Raw genomic sequence first — 25,440 nt, 5'->3', positions numbered from 1 at the left:
GTCTTGTGACTATCTGTATCAGCTTTTGCTTCGGCGAATGAGGTCACATTACAAGTCCCCACTGAAGGTTAAAACCAGACCTCAAAAAGTCAAACTGCCCAGAACATAATCCCATGTTGGCAATCCGTACAACTTTTTAAATTACTAAATACCAAATTCATGAGATAATTTCATTAGATAAGAGTTTCAAGTCTGTTAAAACTTACATCGTTTGAGAATGAACGTCCACTACTGTATGTTGACAAAATTCTGCATCATCGATGTACAAACATTAACATGTACCAGCGTACATATATATAAGGATCAAATGTTTTCCTCTGAGGAAAAAGCAACAGCTACAAGGATCGCACAGGATTAAAATAATTGAAACTACAAACGAATCCAGTCTCGCCGTTGTCCATCGACAAGTCAGTCGACCACACTCACATGCCGGTGCACATCTCAGCATGCACTGTAGTAGACCAAAAATCTGGAAATAGTATAAATAAAACACTTAATAGCTATTTTTTCCTCCTTTTTTGAGTTAGAAAAAGAAGGGTCGAACCCGGGTCATCGGATTCCCAAGCGAAACTTTACCACTAGACTACCGACGACTGACCACCAAAATTAGCAATTTTTGGGATAGATATCCTTACCCAAATATATAGGCTAGCTGCAAGCTTAAACTGCAAGCTATCTGAGGTAAATTAGGCTAAATTAGTTATCCATTATCTTGAAGTGGGCGTAAAAGAAATTGCCAGGGCCGTGAACTGAGGTGAGGTGGGCCGCGGCCCGTGGGGCCGTGAACTGGGAAGTGGGCCATGGGCTGCCGGGTCATGGGCTTTGAGGTGGACCATGGGCTGCGGGCCGTGGGCTGCCAGGCTGCGGCCCGCCTTTTAGCAAAACCCCACTAAAAACTACCCTTAGGAAAGCTATTAAAATACTGGGTCTGCTGAGAAGTGCACAGAAACCATGGCCTGATTGAAAAAATTGAGTCCCCTTTGTTACCTTTGTAGTAATAAACTCAAGTACAGTGACTGTGTTAAAGTTACAGTTAAAGAGTAAGCCATCAACAGTACTTGAAGGAACAATGTACAATGTATGTTTTCCACTCGCCTGCAGTTATCTTTACCTGGCAGGGAGTCCTCATGCTACAGTGTAGATGAGAAGAAGTGTGAATCTACAGTTGCTACAATTTAGTTGGAGCATACATGCATATATATAGCAGATCCACATTAGCTTGCTTTTTAGTGACAGTGCTGTTTACCTGCTACCACAGGGGGCCCACACAAACTATGTGACCGTTTGTATTTTGAATTTATAGAGGCAATGTATGGGAATATCGAAAATCCTCGTATTATCGTACTAGATTGCGATAGATATTCTCATTTAACATCAAAATAAACTTAGTTTTACCTTAAATGTTGTGTGTTGTCGTTCCTGAGGTTGAAGACGGCGATTTTAGCCATTTGAAGGGTTCGGCGTTGAACGTTCACTCGAGCTTAATAGAAGAGTGACAAGGGAGGAAAACTTGTTTTGAAAGGGTTCCAGCGCCGGAGCAATTTTTCCCCCAAAAAACGCATAGCTCCAATTTCAAACTTCACAGCATAAAGGTCAAAAGATTTTCGATTCTTCTCGTACCTTCCAATCGAAAATCCATCCAAACGGCCCGGAGCTAGTCCTCAAAGAAAATCAAAATCCCACAGTATTCGAGCGACTGGAATGCGTAGCAAAATTCATACGTGCCATTGTCTAACGTCGTCCAATCAGAAAGGGGCAATCAGCGGGACGGTTTGTGGCTGGCACGTATGAATTTTGCTACGCATTCCATTCCATAATACGAGGATTTTCGATATTCCTATACATTGCCTCTATAAATTCAAAATACAAACGGTCACATAGTTTGGGTGGGCTCCCTGTGCTGCTACACTACATTGATTGACTGATTGATTATTGCCTGCCTGTTGTGTACCTGATAAATTGATTAATTGACTACCTGTAATTGATTGAGACTCTTATTATCAAACAACACTGTTGTTTGTTTCATTGGGACAGGGTCTGATGGATCTCTTTGCATCGTTGAACTAGAAGCAGTGTTACAGTCTGTAATGTCCGATACAAGTGATAGGTTATCATCAGTTACCTGCAGAAGAATACAGAGATTACAGCCCCTCCACACTGGCACAAAAAAGGACAGGGTATTAATTTTTTTTAAATAAGAACATCTCTTTTCTTGTCATTGTTATTACTGTTCAGTATTACTATGTGAACCTTCTCGATAAGTTTCAGAGTAGATGTGTAGTTCGAGAGAGTATCCATACCCCCTTCCTTCCCACCCGCCCCATTAAAGGGATTTTCTCTAAGGCCCTCCTTCCCCTTCCGGAAATCCCAACTTAGCTTCCTACTTTCCTCTAAATTGTTTTGGCTTTAGAGACCCTTCCCACCCCCAAGGAATTTTCAATCCCCTCTGTGGCTGGTATGGAACTTCACAACAAAGAAGAAAGCTGATCCAGTTCGGTCAAAACTAGTTGGAATATTGTCAGTTTCATGGAAAGAAAGACACTTATTTGGGTAAATGAGCATGATGGTTTTCAAAGCAAACATGTCAGGTTTAATGACAAGTCATAATAACATTATTGTTTGATTTTGCTTTGGGTTTTGTATAGGGATCAGTTGCTTTGGCAGCTATAGATGCACACCATGTTTGTCTCTGTGGAAGCATTGCTATTGAGGGCAAATTAAAAGGTGCAGATTGACAAATGAAATATAATATGATATGATATGATATGATATGATATGATATGATATTGTTATCATTAACATGGATCAATTAGAAATGCAATTAAATGTAAGGGAATAAATATGGGCAGGTATGATTGACGGCATAATGTACTATAAAATTATTTAAAAAAACTCCAGAGCCTCTTCCAATAATAGAAGACTTTGCCAACTCCCCATAAAGATACTAGAGACCTTTAGATTCTAATACGAGTATGACTACAATAATGACAGCTATATGTAAGGCCTTTTGTGATTCCAAAAAGATGAGATTACAATGTTTCGAGGACTTGTTTTTGCCACTATGCTGTTCTTACAAAAACTTGTAGTAAAGTGATGACGGCTACCTCGTTTTCCCGTTAAGAGCAATTCTCCAGGAAAGTGAAGCAAAGTTGGAAATGAAAAATTTTAACCCCCCTTCAATTTTTGTGTGGAGGTAGGTTACCTTAAGGGATAAACAAAAACAACCATATTTGGATCGGCAGATGTATCATCGCCATGGTAACCGCACTAGATGACGTCGGCCTTGAGACCATGTTTTGAGCAAAATTTCCATTCTCAAAAAGTAAAAGTAAACAGGTCTGGTTCTCGGGTGAATGTGAACCAATTCAAATGAAATTCATACAGATAGTAGAACCACTCTTCCAGTTTATAAAATTCGCCGTTACAATAATTTGGGTTTTATAAACAAGAAGAAAATGCTCGTCTTACTATGTTCCCTGTCAGCCATTTAGACAAGTAGGAAAAACAAGCACAACCATATATTAAATATTTCCTAATTTCTGCGAAAGTACTCTTTCCACATAAACCAAATTAGCAGCAGAGATGACGCAGATATTGACGTTTCTAAATATCATAAAATCAATTTGGGGAAAACTAAATTCTGGCCATGGGTGCTGAAGACACCTGGGACAAATTGCAAAAAATTGCAAAATTGGTAATTTTGAGAGCTCTAGTATTTGGCTCAAACAGGCTTTAGAGAGAGAAAATCAGCTTCAAAAGTATCTCTTATCATCTTGTCTGCTACCTACATTTAGTAAATAAGGTTTTGGCCAACAAATTTGATGAAATATAAATTAATACAAAACCTACCTTGAAGGTTTTGGGAATTTCTTCAGGATGCTTTCGTCGCGTTGTTCTCTCCAGTGTCTCTCCTTCGCCCGCTCCGTTTTTTGACCAAATCTAGCGCAGACTAACAGTTACTCCCATCGAATATCCAGTTTGCCGTGTTTCAGACCAGAGAAGATGATACAAGTAGCCCGCATACACTTGACAAAGAATAGTTGACAAGGTCCAAAACATGGTCGTGATACTAGCGATTTCTGCCGTCGAACACCTAAATTCATCGATATTATCCAACCAGGAAGTAAAGTAAATGTGTCGAGATCAATGTACAAAGCAAATGCATGCCTTTGAACAATCCAAAGTAACGTCTTTAGCTAAAGTCGAGTCAGATATTGCGATAGTCGACAAGCCAAGAATGGTGAATAAACTGAACGCATAGGCCGGAAGTCCGAGAAGCACGACTGCTGACCGGATGTAACACAATGTAATGGGATGTAACACCGGATGTAAGTGTAATGATATGGGGTTGTTTCACAATGGCAATGGTGAAGCAAGCCAAAACAAAAAAAAAGAAGAAAACGGAATAACCGAATGAAAACAAAAACAAAGGAAATGAAGCTGAACTGAAGCTTGGGTGAAAATTGAACGCATGATACACAATAGCTGCACCCGCCCCCCCCCCCCCCCCAAAAAAAAAAGATTGCTTTTTAGACTGTGAAAATGCAATTACAAATTCAGTTATGATAAACTATTCGTGACAAGAGAATGAAAATTCGCGCAATGTTACATATATTTACCTACACGGAAAAGAATAAGATCCATTTCGTCGCTGATTTCATCACGGTTTATACTAAGTCTGTAGGCTTGCACGTGCCTGGAAATATCCCTTTGACATTCACTGAGGTTTATATTGTTTCCACTGCACTCACAAACGTCCCTTTTGGGATTTGAAAGAGAACAACTTTCCATTGTCCCGACCAGGATATTTTCCTTCGCACGACGATATGCAAATTTCCCTTACAGTGTTTTTGATCGACGGCACAAATTTACTTCCGGTCACCCCTCCCCCCACCAAAAAAAAAACAACAGCAATAAATAAATAAATAAATGAATAAATAAATAAATAAATAAACAAACCGAAAGAATGCCAAAATTTGGGCAGGTATTCGCAGGTATTAGGTACTGAATGTGAAAATTTATCGCCTTGGAGAGGACTTATTTATTTCTGGAGGAGAGGTGGGTCAAAAATTCCAACTTCGTATCTTCTAATGTGTACGCTAATGCCCCAGATCAGCGATATATCTTACATGCAGGCCATCCTTAACATCCAATAAGCAATGAAATAAAAAAAAACAACAAACAAACAAACAAACCCAGGAAACATGGGCGGCTTATGTGGTTGCGTAAAACGATAAGTTAAGCACTTTTATTTTGTTCTCTTTATTCACCACTGTAAAACAGTCATAAAAGCGGATCAAAAGTCGTCCTTTTATCCCTCTATCAATGATATATTGTACCAAAAATATCTAAAGAAGGGATAATGCCATTGCGACAATGTCGCTTTAGCTAAAGCTACAAAAACAAACAAACAAAAAGCGCGTATATCACATTTAAAAGTACATCCGGTCAGCAGTTTTGCTGCTTGCATTTCCGGTCTACATACGTTTGGTCGTAACAACGATTTCTTCGCTTCTCAACCATGCACCACGGAATGTACGGCTCGATTTAGGCAAAGACTTTATTCAGAATCGTTGCAGACATGCATTTGCTCAGCTGTGATCTTGATACATCTATTTAACTTCCTGGAAGGATTGTATTGATGAATTATTTCGATACTCGACACACGACTGTGTTTGACCTGTTCGACTGTTCCTTATTCGGGTTAATGCATCATCATCTTTGGTCTAAAAGTAGATGTCCGGCGAGGCTAGCTAGTTAGATTTGCCCTTGCCGCTAGAGTCTGTGCAAGATTTGGTCAAGAAAATGGAGCGAGCGAACTGAGGAGAGGCCCATACTATACAACAAAAGCATCCTGAAGAAATTCCCAAAAGTTGCAAGGTAGGCTTTGTTTTAATTTATATTTCATCAAATTCGTTGGCCAAAACCTAATCAATCAAATGTAGATAACAAATAAGATTAATAAAAAAAACCTTTGAAGCTGATATTCTCTATCTAAAGCCTGTTTGAGCCAAATACTGGAGACCTCAACATTTCCAATTTTGCAATTTTTTGCAACTTGCCTCGGATGTCTTCAACAGCCATGGCCAGAATATAATTTTCCCCAAATAGATTTTATAATATTTATAAACTTTGATATCTATGTAAGCTCTGCTGCTAATTTGGTTTATGTGGAAAGAGTACTTTCGGAGAAATAACGAATATGGTTGTGCTTGTTTTTCCTGCTTGTCAAAATGGCTGACAGACAACATAGTAATGCGAACATTGTCTTCTTGATTATAGAACCCAAAATACTCTAACGGCAATTTTCATAAACTGGGAGAGTGCCTCTACCATCTGTATGAATTTCATTTGAATTGGTTCTCATGCACTCGAACACCAGACTCGTTTATTTTTACTATTTGAGAGTGAATTTTTTGGTCAAAACATAGACCTCAGGCCGACGTGATCAAGTGCGGTTTCCATGGCAACGACGCACTTGCCGATCCAAATATGGCTGTTTTTGTTCATCCCTCCAGGTAACCTACCTCCACACAAAAAATGAAGAGGGGTTAAAAATTTTCATTTCCAACTTTGCTTCACTTTCCTGGAGAATTGCTCTTAAAATGACACTCTAGTTCATTACGCATGCTTTTTGTCTATTGTCAAAACTCGTGGTCACACTCATCATCATACTAGAATCTATTTATTAGGTCTCTGAAGGAGGGAAGGCAGAACAGACCTAAATGTATAGTGTATTTTCAATTACTTATTAATGTTTTAACTCAGGTTTGCTGGATTATAAATTTGCATGTGGCCCTCAATTATTTTTGTCAGGAACTATCGCCTCAAAAGTTTAAGCTGCTGTTTTGCGCTTTGCTGTGTAATAAAAATGGAAATCTTGCCCATAATCATCAGGTTTTACTTTATATAAACAAACCACAAAAAAGTGAAATGTTTTCTAAGCAGCATTTCCTAAAGGTATTGAGGGTTACATGCAAAAAAACCTGAAAATCTGAGCCAAAAGAATACAAAGTGATCTAAAAAGCACTTAAAGGAACTGGTCATGACAAGTTTGTTTGAAGAGGACCCACCTTGTCTGGAGTAGGGGGGTTATGGAAGACACCACTTATCTCATGAATACTACCGACAAAATTGTTTTTGCTTGAAAACTTGAGTTGACACAGAAATATCCTGCTAGCAAGCTAAGAGTTAGCATTGCTAGATAAACAAGAGAAGTGAGGTTTGAATCTCACTGTCATTTTTTACTGCTGGTTAGAGGGGTGGCTATGCAGTAAAGACACCATCTTTTGAGGTTGAGGAAAGGGGGTGCAGGCAGAGGCCATCATCTCTTTTGTGGTTTGGTGGGCCCTGTCTGAGTATAGTAGTTTTGACCACTTCCCTAGGTCTGTTGTTCCCTGAGCCTGTCAATAATTGATGGGCCTAGGGGGTAACCGACCTACAGCACAATAATTATTATAATTTTTATTTGTAATAAACACCTTAATGTTCTCCTCTAAAAAGTACCCTCACACATTAAACAAGTTATTGTATTTGTTCCGACCCTAGAATCTCTTTTCAAAATAAAGAATTCAAAATATTTGTCCCCCAAAATGTTACTCAGCAGTAAGAGTTGTTGTGGCCTGAATTCCATGCATTTGTTTCTCATCCTTCATGTGTGGGTTGGGTGGGTGACAGTCAGGCCCCGAATGGACTGATTATGGTAGCCAGGGGAACTACAAATCATCGCCAATTTCTGTTGGGAAGGTTAGAAAACAAGCCCGGTATAGTGCTCAATTTTAAATAGTTACGTTTGTTTACCCCTTTGTTTGTTGTTTCCCCCACCGCCCTGTTCAATGTTGGATTCCCCACGAACAATGATTATGTGTAAAGATTTACAGTTGAAACTCAACATTGACACAGGGGAGGGGAGGAATGTGAAGGCAGGGCAAAACTTGGCAATCTTCCCAAGAGTATTGGCAAAGGTTGTAGATGTACTTGCACTCCAATGTTGTGAAAAGTTATACTGTCATGTAATCATGTTAAGTGAAAATATATGCTATCAGCTATAATCCAGCTATAAAGTTGATTGACATACAATGTATTTTTTCTCACTGTCAGATGTAATCATGGTGTGGAACATCAAGTATGGAACTTTACAATCATGGCAGACCCTGGAAAAATTGACAGCTAAGCAGAGTTCATTGCCGAGATCAGTACAGATGAATGGAGCATGCTGTGCATGTTGTATTCCTGGCTTCATCTGTGTGGGTTTTTGTCATTCTGTGGCTGTGTGTCAGTTATCGGTTGAAACATGCTCCTTGGCATCGTCCCTTGGTCAGTCAGATTCTACTGCCAAGTATGTAGTTGTTGAATTCACTGGACAGTTCTTATATGTACAAATTGAAGGGCCGCACGGGAGCATAACTGTCTTTTGTCCAATTTTAGGTTGATATTATTTTCGTTTCACTCAAAAGTGCCTCAATTTTTGCACGTGGCCTTCTACAGTAATTTAATCAAGAACATCACTGATCTGTTTTTTTTTTTCACTCCAAATCTGTTGTTCAGGCCTGTTACTTTTTTTGCTTTTCTTTCACTGACTCAATATTTTGGCCTTGGTTTTCCCAAAATATTAGCATGAACCAGCGAAAAATGCAGCAATGTTCTCTAGCTAAATTGAAATATGAAAGCCACCTGCAAAAATTCACAGATACTTTTGAGCCAAATCAGCTTTACTAAAATTTGACATAAGATTGCTATGCCCTGAACCTCTTCAATAATTATACACTTAAGTAACCAAATTGCTAACCTCAGGGACATGCAAACTTAGAGGTTTTTTAACTGAACAGAAAAAAACCTGAACACTCCAGTCCTTATTCTGAAACATTTGCCCCCCAAAAGGTTCTAAGCTAGTTAACAACACTTACTTTAACCTGCATAATACATGTATTTTATTGCTTTGGACAGGGTGGTTGATACCCCAGCTCTTAAGTCTAAATCATTATCTACAATCAGAGCCCTCATAGCCAATAATAATTGCTGATTAGAAGAGTAACAGTAGTGCAAGTAAAGTTTGTGAAGCTATTGGATGCTAATAAGTTTTTTTCTTCAGGTTTCTGAATGATGAAAGTTTTAAGCCAGAGCTGCTTGTAACACCAAAGCTAGCAGTGCCAGGAGAAGTAAGTGTTATCTTCTCTTGATTTCTTGATTTTTTTGTTTTTTCAAGAGTCTGTAACTAATTAAATTCGTTTGGTTTGCAAACCTTAATGTTGTTTGTTTGTTGTGCAGGCTCTTAAATGTTGGCCAGAAACAATTGAGAAAGAGGATCATGTAGAAAAGGAAGTACTTTGCAAGCTTATTGATCCATCTAAGGTACAGTTTGATACATTTGCTAATGTATACTACACTGCATGTAGTTAAGTCACTAACCACTGGTCAGAAATGCTGCATGTTATGGTCAGTAACTAGATGTTGTAGAGCTAAGGGTCATGTAAACTTGGTACAGTGTAGAAAAATTGGCCAGAAAAACATTCGACCAACATTCCCCCAATAAAAAAAAATTAATATAATAAAGTGTAGGGCAGTTTCGATGTTATCGAGCAGTTTCACTGTGGAATTCCTTACCCAAAAGGCTCACTGAGTTAACAAACCTTGCATCATTCAAAAAGGAACTTATGCATCATTTCCAAAGAGAATGTTAGAAGCTTTGTTCTAAATATATTGTAAATTTCTTGTTCTGTTATACGTACATGATTTTGATGATTTTGTTGTTCTGTAGTTTTACTTATTTTATTGAATATTGTAATTACTTTGAAAAGCCAGAATTTGGAAAGTAATAAAGTTATTATTATTATTATTATTATTATTATTAGTAGTAGTACTATGAATAAAAATTAATGTGCTAGTTTAATAATGTTATTGTTGCAGTGATGATCATCAATAGCAAATTTGACCTTATTAAACTAGCATATTTTGCATTTTGGGGGAAATATGAGTTGAACCATCATTGCCACTGAACAGTGGGCCCTGACTGACTGACTGATTTACTGACCAACTGACTGGCCAACTAGACTGGTTTGTTCATTGTACATTGTTTCCTTTTTAATTAATGCAGACTCCAACCATTGAGATGTTCTCCTCAGAATTGAAAAATTACATGCAACTAAAACTGTCCAAGCAAGGTATGAATCGTACAGAAAATTAGACTTTTGTCAGCTGAGGAAGACAGAACTGCATTCTCAGTTCCCTAAAATTGAATGAGCATTGTATAGCTCCCAGCAAGCAGGACTTGAGACTATCAGTAGCCAACTTAAGCCACAGGCTAGTTCAGTTTTGGCTAGTAGGTTTTGCTCTTCCACTAGCCACTTTGGCTAGTAAAAATAATATTGTAATGCATTACAAGGTCAAAGAAAAATGAAAATTATTTATGCAAATCAAGAGAAGAGAAACTAATTAAACAAGGACTGATGTTAACAACAAGTGAAACAGCTGAAAAGGAAACAAATGATTCTCTTTTTCAAGAGTTCCTGTTACGAATGCAACAAATGGCAGAATCTGCTTCCTGTACATGTGAATGAATAGTTTGTTTTTGCTAATAAAATCAGATCTTTTCCCACTAACCACTGGGCTTGTGAGCAAGAAGTTAGTCTTGAGCTCTGCCAAGGTTGCTGGAATTGTTTATGCTTTTTGGATTGATCATGAGTAGTTAGGTGAAGTGGATATTTCCATTGCTTGATTTCCACACTTGAGAGTACCTCTTTGCGGTCCGTAGGATCTATGTTGGTTTTCAACATGAAGCATACAAAAAGAGAGAGAAGGAGAGAGTTCCGGTGACTAGAAAACATTAAAGAATGAACTGGAGGACTGGAGAGTAGAATAAGAGGGAGGGTAGGTGGGATGGTGCATGTGATGGGTAACAGGAAGCCTTGTGTGCCTACTGGCATCATGAATAATGATGAACAAACTTGTGCTGGGTGGTGTTGCTGGTGATGGTGTTGGTGGGTGTTGCTGGGGATGGTGATGATAATCGTGATGATAGTTATGATGCAGACCCTGTGTACATACAGGCTGCAGGGTACAATTTGGCAATTGTTGTTTCTGACTTTCTCTGTTATAGATGACAAATCTAAAGTTTCAAATCCATCGGAGCCAGGTGTTAGCAAAGGAACATCAGTACCATTTGTAGCAAAGGTAAATCAGGGAAAATTCCTTACGTACTGTAATTTTTAGTTTAGCGTACAATTAACGTTGAATTGAATTGAACTGAAGTTCAAAACTCAAAGTAGTACAGTTATCATTGCATTTTACACCTCTGTCCGTCATTCAAATGTACATTTACTTAATGGTGCTATGGTCCAACAAATTGACTCCTATAACTATTACAGTATATTGGATTAAAGGTCGCAATCAAATAATGAAAATGTTGATTCAGTGCTTCCTTGTTTCCTAAGAAGTTCATTTTTATGACTGACGACAATAGATATCGTATTATGGTACATTTTCTCCTATTTAAGAAGTAGAAAAACATTTTTGGTATTTTTGTAGAGTTATAGATATGCTGAGTTAACCGCATCTTTTACAACTAGAAATTGTGATAGAAACACAAGCCATGGGTGTTTGCTCATATCTGGTGCTACATGTAGGATCAAGTATTTGGGATTTCCATAAGTTTTATTAGTGTAGAAACATGAAAAATTACTTTTATTTCTTCATAATCCAAAACTTACAGTGAGCAGCCGTGCATGTGTTGAGCTAATTTGCGTAAGTTAGGTGGTTTGGAAAAAAGTGCACCAAAATTGTCAAATAAATAAAGTAAATCACTTTATTATGTAGTAAGCGCAGAGCACCAATAACACTCTCCAGATCAAATCGGAATTTGAAAATGTTGGTTTTTGAGGAGAGGGGAAAACCGGGGAACACGGAGAAAAACTTCTTGGAGCAAAAGATCTCAAGACATAATTGGAAAAATTTACAGTGTTTGCACATGTATAGTTCAAGAAACACATCTTCCAATCGGTCATAGATTACCCTCAGTAAAGGTTATTTTATTCATAACTGGTTTTTGGAATTTTTACAGGCAAGAGCAATTCATGAGTTGAATTTATACTGAGGAGTTAATTTTGATCTTTTACTGTGTACCTTCCTTTAGTTTCGCAAGAAGACTGAAGTGCTTTCCCAGCATTTTATTTCTGGTGTTCTGTTAAGATGCGTCAATGAAAAGAAGTTTTGGGCCAGGGAATGCGTGTCTGAACTTCTCAAAACCAAGTGTGTTCCATCCAGGTTCGTGTCAACTTATCCCCTATTGGCTCACACATAAATTAGCCTTCCATGCAACTCAGCCCAGGAACCAGAATCACAGACCCCTCATAAGTTAACTTGTACCCCGAGTGTTATTTCTTAAAGTGTGCATGACAGAATTTTTTATTTGCTTGATCAAAATTTGATTGAGAACAACATTAACAATCAATGTTAATGTTGTTCTCATATGAAAATTAAAAAAAAAACTCCTTTGGTTATCAATTTTTCCTCCCTTCGTTTTTTTCGTATAAAAGTGTCAAATTTCACTTCCGGTTGGGTTCAGTACTGCGCAAGACGAGAGACTGGGGATAGTAAGGATGTGACGTCAAAACAGGAATGCCTAGTCTCGCCGTTTCTCTATTCCTCAGTTGTTTCATTCTGAGTATTCAACAATCCCATTCATATTCTCGTCCACACAGTTTTCTTCCTCTGCACACGAAAAACAACTGAGGAAAAGAGAAATAAGCGAGACTAAGCATTCCTGTATTGATGTCACAGGGTAAGGAATAGATCATTTCCGAGTTACTTTGAACCTCATTATGAACGCGAGTTTAAGTGCAAAGTTTTTGTTATGAAAATTAGTTTTCATTCATATGCAAACAAAACTAATTTTCTTATGAAAAGTTTTGCGCTTAGCCTCGCTTTCATAGTGAGGTTCACAGCAACTCGGAAATGGCTTATTGTTTTTTTCGATTTTCATACAAGAACAAAATGAAGATTTGATCAAGCAAATAAAAAAAATTCTGTCATGTGTACGTTAACAATAGGCTATTGTTGAGATACAAGATACCATTGTTGAGAAAAAAAACTTAGGATACATCTTACCTTAGGATGGTTTTGTGAATCTGGCCCTTTGATCTCTACACAAATGTTCTTGTATCGCTGTTGACCATTTGTCTTCGGGCCAGATGTCCCTGGATCGTCAGAAGGACAAAACTACAATAGTAAGATGTTGTTTCTCTGTCATTATTTTAGTTCCAGCAAAGAGCTACTCAAATGCATTGTGGAAAAGAATGACTTGGTGAGTTCATTTTCTCTTTATTTATTTTTTGTGAAGTAATTTACACCAAACTAGCAAAAATAAAACCCACGCGAAAGAAAAGGTAACTTGCAGCTGAAGACTTTCCAGTGCTTTGATAACTGGCTGGCTACGTACATATTTTTATGCTGTGGTTCAAATTTACTTGGGGGTTCGAAATTGTACAATTCCCTTGTTCCCGATTATGGTATCAAGGGGCGTCTATTAAATGAATCTGAAATGTACAAAGGAACAAATTGGTCTGGTATAAAAATTTTCAAACCAAAAACATGTTTAAACTACTTCCTATATCTTTAGCGGAACCAATTTTACTTGTATGTAGAGTATTTTTCAACGAAGTGTCGCTCCAATCAGAATTCGAAGAAAATACATGTACTGTAACCGGAGCCAAGCGCGCAAAGTGGCGCGACTATTTTCAAACGATCACAGAGTGTAATAACGAAACATCAAAGCAAATACTCAGTTGCTTTTGACCGCTCAAAAACAACATAAACAATGCGGGGTTGATAGATTAGCTGAAAATGTATTAACGAGAGGTAAAGTTGAAATTTGCGCTTATTGAATGGATTGCAATTTTGTCGTCCATTTTTTGTTGCTATAATACACATTCGACATTATGGCAAATGAAAGAAGTCGGTTAAATTTTTGGAACATGTTGCGGAAATCACCCCATTTCACCTTTATGCTGCTGCAACCTCGTTCCCAGGCTCTCTCCCCCTGGGAACGAGGTTGATGCTGCTGAACGGATCTCACAAGCATGGTACCATTCTTATTAAAATCCGCAATATTTTAACAGTTGAGCGGATGCTTTTAACCACTGTAATTAGAATTCGTAACATTTCGGTTGTTGAACAGATGTCGTGAAAGCTTTTAACCGTTCCATTAAAATCGACAATATTACTTTTCTTGAAAGTGGTTTGCTTTTTAAAGAGCAGACATTTTTTTTTATTACTTTTCCATATTGTCCCTTGAATAGCATGTTGTTTTCCTTCCTCTCTGTAAATGAGCGTTACTCCGTCTTCGATTCCTTTTATTTTCGGAGGGTTTATATTAGACTGACTGGTCGTGTTTCGCTGGTCAGAATTTCGGGAAGGAAAATTTTCGTAATATTCGCTGAATTATAAAAGTACAAACAACTTAGAAAAGAAGAGTGCATAGCTGAAATCGTTGTAAAAAAAAACAAAACAAACAAACAAAAAAAATAATACTACCACAAAATTTCATTGTCAGAAAAACATGAAGTAATCGCCATTGACCGAGCTTGAGGTACATCCTACCCACTTGTGTTAAAACCAGCGAGGAACCGCACCTTTTCATTTTCGTTCTGTGTATTAATGTTCGCGAACCGATTTAAAGAGGTGTTGGAATAAAAGACCTCACGGTATCCCCCGAAGCGTTGCCTAATTCTTGGACAGATGGTCAACATCAGGTTTTAGTAAATCTTGTTCAAATTCATATTAGAAAACCTCAAAACTGGATGGCATAAATTTTTTCTAGCCCTTGCGCATGCAATACAGTTTACCTGAGTCACTTTTTCAAGTGAACAAGTAATCATTTGAACTTCGTCGTTCTTTTAGCTTTTTTGCTTGTCTCCTGAAACAGCGATTAAAACAATAACCAGCCCACCCACAAAGTGAAAATAGCAATGTCTAAATTTCGAGCTATGTATTGTCTTAAACGTACTAATTAGCTGTTCAGTTTCCAATAGCGATCAGCATCTAAAGTCTCCCTACGATATCACTACTTGGTAAAACAAATAGGTCAGGAGAATGAATGAAATGATCAACAAAGATTGAATGTCTTATGTTTAAACAGTCTCCCAAAGAGCATGATAAGAAATGTAGTGAAGGAAGTAAGGAGAATATAGGCGTTGATACTGGGGCTTAAAGAGGTGGAGCGATACTTGAAACACCTGTCTCACTTAGGACGCAACGGTGAAGACCTTGCCTTGAAATTCAGTCGTCCGCGGTTAAAATACTAAGTCCCTTGAGGCAATTTGTGATAAGCTGGGCTCCTTTCTGGCAACGGATAAATCAGCACTCTTATCTACTGACTACTAACTACTTGCTATCAGCATGAACAACTCTACAGATTTTTCCCTTCCACGTGAAGATGTTTTGCTTCTTCCGTATCAGTTTAAAGCAGCGTTCTTCGCAGCTCTCTTAACTGTCGCCTTGATATCTGTTCTTGGCAATGTCCTTGTGATCATCGCATTTCTGAAAACACCGAGCCTACGGACCAGCACTAACTTCTACATAACTAGCATGGCGGTGTCCGATCTACTCTTTGTCATTAGCAACTGGACGCTATATTCAAGAGACAGGCCTTCTGTGTTTCAACTTTCACAGTCGTCGTTTACGTGCAAACTCGGAATATACTTATCTTATATTTCATATTCAGTATCGGTGGCTAGCCTTGTTCTTATTACTGTGGATAGATTCATCGCTGCTGTGTTTCCCATGAACGTGGCCGCAATAACGGCAAGAATAAGAGCGGCTTTTATTTTGCTAACGTGGGTTACACCGATGGGATTACTTTTCCCATATTTTCAGTTTTCTAGGAAGTCAGAGGAATATGAAATACCATTGCCTTGCAGTACTGACATACGCGTTATAACGAATATTATCTGCCACGCACTGATTTGTGCATTTTACTACCTAATACCTCTTGTTGTTATTACTATCCTCAATTCCTTTATTATGAAATCCTTGCAACGAACAAATCCTGCGATCCAAGCAAACAGCCACATCACCACATCACGACGTGAACAGAACAAGCGTATAATGAAGGTTTTGATCTCGATCAATGTTTTCTTCTTCGTCTGCTGGACTCCCAACTGGGGCAGCTTAATTATTTTCAAGTTTTCAAAGGATATCATTGAAGCTTCCAAACTAGAAATGCTATTTGTCGTCTGTTATTACTTTCTGCCTTTTCTTAGTACTGCCGCCAGTCCGGTAATTCTTTTAACATTCAGCTCAAACTACCGACAAGCGCTGAAGAATTGTTTACATTTGTGTGCTGTGTTTGTCAAGTGTCGTTCATGTTTTAAGACTGAACAAGTGGCGCTTCAAGAAAATGTGCAACTTCCTGAACTACATGTACATTAACTGATAACAAGAATGCAGCCTTGTAAAAGAAAGGAAAAGTTAATAAACATCCCAGGTGTTTGTTGGTATTATAAATCAAACGGTAAGAGTGGACCGATATCGATGCCAATAACTCGATATAATAGATACTGAGGTTTCCTTTAAAAATATCGATACTTGCGAGAAATATCGATTGTTTCGATCCCCCTCGACACTTATCACGTGACCGCTCACTGGAGTATGTGAAGGCTGTTTTTGTGCCGAAAACCAATATTTTTCCGTTTGTATATGTGCTGTTGCACTGAGCTTGTAGAAAGTATCACAAAATTAGTATAGAATGTTTTCATTCACGTGACATACTGGCCATATTGGTTTACTGAAACAAAAGAAAGGATTTGCGTAAAAATGTAGTTTAATCCCCAAAGGTTTAGTTTGGGACACCAACATGGCCGCCATTTCTTTGTTATGGGACACCAACGTGGCCGTTGTGACGTCATGTGATCGCATGAGGCCGAGTAGAATTAAGGATTACTTTTCACGCGTATTTTCAAAGTTTTCCCAAATTGCCCGAGTCGTTGTTGTCGTGGCACAAAATGAAGAAACCAACAAAATGTGGAAATGGCGTGCTCAGCCAATCAGGAGCAAGTATTTTCGCCGCTCGACCAATCAGGAGTGAGTAATTTTGCTTTCGGTGAAAGGAAAATCAAAAAAAATGCCCTCAGTTTCGACCAATCAGCCCTCAGTAATTTTGCCCTCTATGTTATAAAAGTTGAAACACCGTTGCCAGGGCTGCGTGTTTTTGTTTTATGTTTACGGACCATAAAGAGTGTTTTCAGAGTGAAGGAGGAAGTCTTGGAGATGACGTCATAATATTGGTATTGATATCGAAAAATGCCAAATATCGGTAAATATCGTACTGGTATCGGATCGATTTGAAAATACTGGTATCAAACGGCACCACCGTAACGTACTGCGGAAGGGATTTGATTTGAATGATAACATTTAAGAGTTTCTTTGACAGACTCTCATTCAAGGTGTTACTTAGCGAAATAAAAGTTTATATTGGGGATCGTCCAGCTCAATGTCTTACACTCGTTTGAGACTTATTTTTACTGCCTTTAATTATCACCTTTTTCAGAAAAGTTGCTGTCCTTCAACAGCCTATGCTCTTTGCGATGCACCTGTTGGAGACGCGAAACATTATTTCCTGTGCTGTCCAAGTTTTGCTGCTCTGCGTGAAAAGTTGTTTGCCTCCGCTGCACGATTACTTGGAAATAGATGGCATTGTGCCTCCGATAAGAGAAAAAAATGATTGGTTTTTAAATGGTATTTCTAATGCTGATTTTCAAACTAACGTTAAGTTGTGTCAGTATGTCCAATCGTTTATTTCTTTGTCCGACCGTTTCTGCTAACTTCCGATACTTTGTGTTTTTTTGTTTTGTTCGATCGTGACGTGTAAACGTATTCCTTTTTTAATATGCATTGTAAACAGCATAACCTCTCTAGATGAGCCCTTTGTACTCTTAGAGCAAATGTTGAAACAAATATTGTTTACAGAAAAACAATAATAAGTGTTGATAGCATCTTTTAAAAGTTATTTTGATTGGTCTATTGTATAAAAGACAAGATCAGAGATGCGAAGTTTTATAATACTGTATTATGCAAGGTTCGTAAATTAACTGAACATGTGTTTCTTTCGAGTATAGTTGCCCTTTACTATCGTTACTCGAGGGGGATTGCCGTTCTGAAGTGATCGTAACTTTCGGATAGTTAAAATGCACTAGAAGTTTATGTGTTAACGACCTGTCTTGAAGAAAATCGTGACAGATGTGAAAAGATGTTATTGTACACAATTTCTACTTGAGATAAAACCTAAATATCCATAATATTTGCGAAATGAACAATGGTGTCTTGCAGTTTCTTTTGCGGTCTACAGCATTCTGACATCAAAGTTTATATAACCCTTGGTTTTACCCTAGTTAAAAGTAAAGTAAAGTAATTTATTTCATGTCAATAACACTTGCGCGATCTCCCGAGCCAGAGGCTCATGATAAAGTGCTTAACAGTAATCCAGATCGAATTGGAATTTGGAAATGTTGGATTTTGAGGAGAGGGGAAAACCGGAGTAACTGGAGAAAAAACCTCTCGGAGCAAGGACGAGAACCAACAACAAACATATGACGCCGAGTCCGGGAATCGAACCCGGGCCACATCGGTGGGAGGCGAGTGCTCTCACCACTGCGCCATCCCTACACTATCTTCACGTTTGCTTTGGTTTTGCTTTACTACGCTCTGTGATTGGTTGGCAAAACTCGCGCCAGTTTCTCAACCAATCAAAAACAAAAACAAAACCAAGCGTGACTTGCTCGCACGCGTTTTCCCGCGCTTGGCGACATCTTTGCCTCGAATTCTGATTGGTTCATTGCACTGCTTGCGTCTGTTGTGATTGGTTAGAGTAATTTCTTTCGTTTTGGTTCATGTATTTTTTTTGAGTAACTTGCAGGCCAAGCAAATGCAAGTTACTTTACACACAAGTAAATACAATTTTCAACCACTGCTCTTAAACTATTTGTGATTCTTTCGTAGGAGCTACTGACAGAATGCTTCGAGAACATCAAAGGAATACCCGAGGACACGGTAGTTCTTTGTCTTAGCCACGTTTTAAGGTTAGTTATTTTCCTTTCTGTCAAAGTGAATTCCAGTTGCTGTACGTCTGGAATTGGAAAAAAAACACCTCAACGACATGTAGGTAGGGGTTGCTCAGACTGGAAAGCGGATGTCGAGACTTGTAAACAGCAATATTTTTTATTTGATACATCCTAACTCTGGCGGTGTTACACCAGGCAACGTTCCGTGCGACTTGCCTTCCAACAAAATTGTGACAAAAGTGTTGTGAAAATGTTAGCTTCAGAGCGGATTCCAATATTGCGCTTGCTTTGATTTTGCTTTGCTGCGCTCAGTGATTGGTTAAAAAAAGGTTGCGTCACAAACTGCTGACCCTCCAATCTCATGTCTACAGATGAAGGCTCGGGTGAAAAAGGGACAAGACTAATGGTTCGGACTTGACACTGGTTGAAATTTCTCTAAATCGGCTTTTACTTGGCCTAAAGACTGGTTATCATGTACAAAGTGTGCTTCGTATATATCAGTTTACGAATAAGGTTATAGCTTTTGCTAGAAACCCAAAAAACTAGGACTGAAGAGGACCCGATACTTACTTCAAATCTCCTTGGTTTCATTTCAGACAGAGAGAAAAAGAAATCGTTTATGACAATTCAAATGAGTTGCTTCAGTTTTAAGGAAAAGTCGCAATGCAAATGAGTTGCTTCAATATTAAGGAAAAGTCCTCAGCTAATTCTTTAAATTTAAGCGTCCAGGCCAAACTGTAAACTCGAACAACGTTCTAAGGTCACAACCAGTCTACGTGCCACAGTAGAACTAATTTGAAGAATTAGTTCCTAGCCCCTGAAATAGCCAGTTTGGTGTTTGTCGTATCCATGTTTGTTATAACTATGATACTTACGCTAAACTCTCCTAAGCCAGTTCCTAACTTAGAAATTTTCCGTCTTTTCGGTCTCGCAGACAGGAACATACCACGTCAAAGAAAAAGGACACAGAAGGCTCGCCAGCTGACGATGATATTGATCAAATGCCTCTGGACAAAGCAAATGTCAAACATCTGTATCCTGAAAAAAGTTTTAATTATAAATGAACACGTTTGCTCCCAAGCAAAAAAACCTATTTAGGTTTTCCAAGTCAGAAAAACATTTATGATATTTCAAATTAAAAAAAGGTTCACTTGAAAAAAAAAAAAAAAAAAAAAAAAAAAAAATAATAATAATAATAATAATAATAAAAAAACGTCAGCAACTACAAGAAGTAAACAAACAGCACAACTAGATAGCTTTCATGGGAACGAGATTGCATTCATAGAAGAGTTGATACAATAGGCCGCTTTAAACCGCATTATGAGAGCGAGGCTTCGTGCATAGTTTTTATTACAATGGAACCTCGATTTAACGAACCTCTATATGACGAACTCCTCGGTATAATTAACAATTATTCCACGAGAGCGCGTTGGATATGAGATGATAGATAGCCAACGAGGCGCGTAGCGCCGAGTTGGCTATAATCATCTCATATCCAACAAGCGCAAGTGGAATAATTGTTTTATTAAAAACAACCGAGAAATATTGCTAGATCTTACTGATTTTGCTGTGCAAGAACGACCAGAAGGCAATTTAATGCCGCCATTTCTCGGCCATGGTATAATTGCTCATATACCATGGCCGCTAAGCCAATCAAATCCCTCGAATTGCATTATACAATGATGCAGTTTTTAATAACAAAGGATATTCTCCAGCCCGGTCTTTTAAAATGTATGGACCAGAAACGTGATGTAGCGAACCATTTTCTTTCGTCCCTTGTCACTTCGTAAAATCGAGGTTCCACTGTATAAAAATTAGGGTTCATTCATCTGTAAGCAAAACTAACTTTGACATGAAATGTTTTGCACTTCGCTTCACTTTCGTAATGAGGTTCAAAGCAACTCGGAAATGACCTATCTAGATTTCCTCCACAAACTCAGATGTTACAGTCATCTTGTATAGCACAATAAACAGCACCGCAGGAAAGCACTGCTCAGGAGCTTCCATTTGAATGTTTACCAGGTTTGGTCGTCACTGTTTTTTACCATTAGTTCATCTGTTATGTTTAGTGTAGTTTACTGACAAGTCGAGTTGCAGAAATCACTCCTTAACAACCGCAAGGTGTTCAATATTGAGTTACCCAGTAAACGACGTTTTTCTTCTTCCCTGTTTAAAGAAGCTGTCCTTTGAAGACGTCATAGTAAGTCCATTTATATTTGTTTGAAGGTTTTAATTCTTGGACATTTTTGAAGCCGTTATTAGGTGGTAAAGGCAGAACTGGCAAAGGAATTAGACCTAACCAAGGTGCTCTCAATAAAACCCAAAACCAAAATTCAAGAATTTCGTAAGATTATGCAGAGCAAACGATAGCATTTGCATAGTACTGCTCAGTAGGTTTGAATTGAATGGTCACACTACACAGACTCGAAAAAGTTAGAACCACCTCGTATAGTATAATAAACAGCACCACAGGAAAGTACTGCTCAGTAGCTTTCATTTGAATGGAGACACACTTTAGGATTACATCCACAGACTCAAAAGTTAGAACCTCCTCCACTATTCTGTTGCCATCATTTGAATGGTCACACTTCAGGATCTCATCTACAGCCTAAAGAGTCAGACCCAGGTTACACGAATCAAACTTTTGCTTTAAGAGTGTTGGTTTAAGGGTCTGGTTCATGTGACAAGAAAGCCAGTGATAAATTGGATTACTCCAAAATATTCTTACCGTGGCACATGCTGCAGCTAGATAAACTAATCCGACACATGAACATTGATTTAATGAGTAGCTTAGCTCAAGAAATGGAAAGTTTCTTTTACTCAATCTGACACAAACAACCAATATGGCTGCCGATGGACGAAATCTTTCTTTACGTGCTCAGTTGAATAATCTGGTAGTGTCTCAGAAACGATCACTGCTCATCTTTTAAAAAATTGTCTCTTTCGGGATTGTTTCGGGTTGTTAAAAAACAACATGGCGGATAGGTGTTCCGTTACAATGCAAGATAAAATAATACTAATAATACCATAAGTCTGCTGTGTGTGATAAAATGTAAGCTCGTATTTTTTCTGTCCATCACCTATGTTTCCCATTTGACTTGTTTTCTCAACTTTGAGGAACTTAGTTATGATTCCCGTTTTTTTTTCTTTTAAGCTTTTGCTAAAGTTTTTCATGTATCTTATGCGCCGTGGTCTAACTGGCTTTCAAGACGATGTGGATTGTGAGGCACTGAAATACCCACAGGTAAAATATTGAACAGTGATAAGTATCCTCTGCACGCGAGTCTTTTCACCTGGTATGAAGGACAGGGAGTTGATAGTAAGGGTATTCTTTTTGTTTTTCACCAATGTAAAGTACGTATAACGATAAGAAACTGGCTAGGAGCTTCCAATGCCAGCGAAATTGGTGTCAAAGATGTTAAATTGTTATTTTGAATTTTAGTAGACAATTAGGTAATTAGGCAAACTGAGCTACAACCAGTGAAACACTTCACTTATGTCTTGGAGCGGACTCTTTAACGTCATAAAATACATCCCTCGTTTGCCAAGTGTAATCCAAGATGAAGATTTATCCTAAAAACAATTAGATTATTAGCTCTCGACTTGCTATGCGTGAAAATCTGTACGGACTTCATCCACATCAACTGTTACGGGATGGAATGACGTCCTTCCGTGCACTCGTAGAACTCGTTTTAATTGGGAGAGCTAGAAGCAGCTGTCCGCTCCACATCTATTATCCGTCCTCCAAACTTATGTTCATGTTTCTTATGCTCAGTAGAAACACGAAAACGTTTTCCTCGGTATTTTGTAAAAGGAAAAAATCACAGATATGGATCTGAAAAGGGTGACGGTGCAACGCCCCGGGGCTCACTCTCTGACTGTTAGGGGCTTTTCTTTGGTGGTGGTGTTTTCAGAGAAGACTTATTTATTTATTTATTTATTTATTTATTTATTTATTTATTTATTTATTTATTTAATTAATTAATTAATTAATTAATTAATTAATTAATTTATTTATTTATTTGACAGGTATTGGACTGGGCCGGATTGGTGTTAAATGCACACTACACTCAGTTGGTGATAACACCTGACGCACACGAACTTTTGGTCAGCTGTCATAAAACTGTCTCACAACAGGTACGTGACTATTAAACTGCGTCAATCTTGGTCACAGAAGTACTGTCACGTCACGCTCGCCCTTTCGTGACGGCTGCTTCAAGTTGTTAGGAGACTGTCAGTTTTTAACGCAACAGTTCATTTTAGCCCGGCGTTTTAATTCCCTAAGTTGACGTGAGCGCACGGGAGTCGACCAGAGTAGGCGAATGATGGCGTGAGTTGACGGAAGTTGGCAAGGGTTCGCGAGTCGATTGAGAGTTGGCCGTTGATGACAATAGTTGACGAGAATTTACGACATGGCGAAAATTATCGAGATTCGATAAGAAAAACGCAGGCATGCAATGCGTACAGAAGCGATGACGTTTTCTTTTTTCTTTCTCTCTCTCTTTTTTTTTGGACGAGTGGTGACGTGACTAGTGTCATTCACTCATACGATACCAACGCTCGATATTTTTCTAAAAGAGCGTAATATCGATTATATCGAGTATTTGCTATCGATATCGAACCAATCTTCTTTCTCGAGTTCTTGTTCCCAATGTAAGCGGTCGGATACTTATAGGAAGCGAATGCCTACAGCACTTGCCAATTGTCACCGTTTAAAAATGAAATATTGGTAATTAGTTTGGTCAAACCTTTACTGTTTCCCTTTATGTCCAATTTTGTCCGGCTTAATTTCTAGTTTCGGCAAGCTTAGTGGTGATATCAATTCTCAGCGGCATTACAGTTTTTTTTTTAATCTCCTTTCCTTTTTACATTTACATTAGATCCGTACTTACGGCAAGCTACGTACCTTGGAAAGTTTCTTGGAGCATTTTGAGAAAAAGAAACGTTTACCCAAAACAGAGAAAGTTGGACTGTATACCGTTGAACTACTGGAGATATGAAGCTTGCGATCTCCTTCGTCGGGAAGAGACTTTCGCAGTCACTGATGTGAGAAGACAGATGTCCAGCCTTGTTCAAAACTTGGCCACAACAAACGTCGTAGGTACGATGATGGGGCGATCAGAATACAGATCCAATCAGAACTCAAAGCAATCGCAAGGAAATGGCATCAAGCTCTCCAGAGCAAAGACAAAATTACTTTTAACACTCGATTGAAAGCAGCTAAATTAGAAAGCCTACGATTGAAAGAAGATCATTTTGCAAAATATTGTAAAACGAACAGTACCATTGGAAAACACTCTTTGGTGGCTTCTCTGAGCGTGGACAGCCCTCAGGAATCTATAAGCGGTGAAGAAAAACGCAGGAATGATCAGTATTTTGTACTCAATTTACTGTAAATAAAACTGGTTAAAAAACAGTAAATATGACTCAACAGCATATATATTTTAAACGTTTACTTGTACTTGTTTAATTCTAGCAATCTTGCGAGCAGTAAATATTGGCCAACAAACGTTCCCTTTCATCATACTGGAAGCCTTGTTAACAGTTTGGTTTATCGAACGTCTTCACACGGTAAACCTGTTTGCAAACTTGTGTTGGTAAATACAAGTAATGATTTATTTTGAAAGACGTTGTTTACTCTTCAAAGGATGTCTGACTTGTGCACCTTCTTATGGACGTCTGATAGATGCACGTTCACATCAACATCCATCAGAAAAAAAGGATCAGTACGTATGGTTTAATTGTGTTCGGGCACTGACAACATCGTCTTTTCCCCCGTAAACAGTCTGTGCTGTTTCAATCTTGCTTTTAAAGTAGATGACGAAAGGAAACGGTGCGCAAAAGAGACCACATGCAAAAATACACGACGTGCAAAAAGTATATGGTGTGCAAAAGCTGAACCGTGCAAAATAAGTCGGTGTTAAAAACTGAGCTACTATCAGGATAAGTTCGAAGGCCCCAGTTGTTCAAAGCCTGGATAACTTTATCCAGTGGATAAGTCACTATCCGACAGTTCCAATCTGTGCAAAACTTTCAGTGTTTCCTCGTGCACAATAGAATATGCACACTCTAACCACAGCTTTATTGGGGAGTGTACGAAACCTTGGACAACATTTAAGAGGATTTAAGGTGAAGTATATTTTAGACGCTGAAGAGTACCTTATCCAGCGGATAAAGTTATCTTAAGGCCATGGCATCACTTAATAGTATTACGCTGCCTTAAGTAATCACTAACTGCACAGAAAATGGATTAACATGGCTTTGCGAGGGTCATTACCTCTTGTTATTCGTTATAATATTGTTTGAAGTGTTGATCTTGCGCTCATAACTGCCACGCCCTTCATGTATGTTCCTACGGGGGTGGGGGTGATGTATTAGGGGAATCGGCTTG

The 25,440-nt window shown here is 38.4% G+C and overlaps 1 protein-coding gene across 2 annotated transcripts in view; it reads left to right on the top strand.

The window, feature by feature from the left end:
• The window catches only part of LOC146464989 (nucleolar protein 11-like), a 30,921-nt gene extending 6,340 nt beyond the window's left edge, over positions 1 to 24,581 (top strand). For both annotated transcript variants that reach the window (XM_085129044.1, XM_085129043.1), the window contains exons 8-22: positions 2,035 to 2,177; positions 2,646 to 2,724; positions 8,101 to 8,338; positions 9,092 to 9,158; positions 9,268 to 9,351; positions 10,094 to 10,160; positions 11,096 to 11,169; positions 12,128 to 12,258; positions 13,252 to 13,297; positions 18,988 to 19,067; positions 19,984 to 20,082; positions 21,171 to 21,249; positions 22,204 to 22,293; positions 23,079 to 23,186; positions 23,930 to 24,581. In XM_085129044.1, the coding sequence (XP_084985170.1) occupies positions 2,035 to 2,177; positions 2,646 to 2,724; positions 8,101 to 8,338; positions 9,092 to 9,158; positions 9,268 to 9,351; positions 10,094 to 10,160; positions 11,096 to 11,169; positions 12,128 to 12,258; positions 13,252 to 13,297; positions 18,988 to 19,067; positions 19,984 to 20,082; positions 21,171 to 21,249; positions 22,204 to 22,293; positions 23,079 to 23,186; positions 23,930 to 24,049 (1,505 nt within the window). In that variant the 3' untranslated portion in view covers positions 24,050 to 24,581. The remainder of the gene's footprint in view (positions 1 to 2,034; positions 2,178 to 2,645; positions 2,725 to 8,100; positions 8,339 to 9,091; positions 9,159 to 9,267; positions 9,352 to 10,093; positions 10,161 to 11,095; positions 11,170 to 12,127; positions 12,259 to 13,251; positions 13,298 to 18,987; positions 19,068 to 19,983; positions 20,083 to 21,170; positions 21,250 to 22,203; positions 22,294 to 23,078; positions 23,187 to 23,929) is intronic.
• The last annotated feature ends 859 nt before the right edge of the window (positions 24,582 to 25,440 follow it).

Source organism: Pavona decussata, unplaced genomic scaffold (genome assembly GCF_977016875.1).
Source record: "Pavona decussata unplaced genomic scaffold, jaPavDecu1.1 SCAFFOLD_158, whole genome shotgun sequence".
Classification (NCBI taxonomy): Eukaryota; Metazoa; Cnidaria; class Anthozoa; order Scleractinia; family Agariciidae; genus Pavona; species Pavona decussata.
The sequence above is the reverse complement of the archived record's forward strand: the minus strand, read 5'-3'. Positions and strand labels throughout refer to the sequence as shown.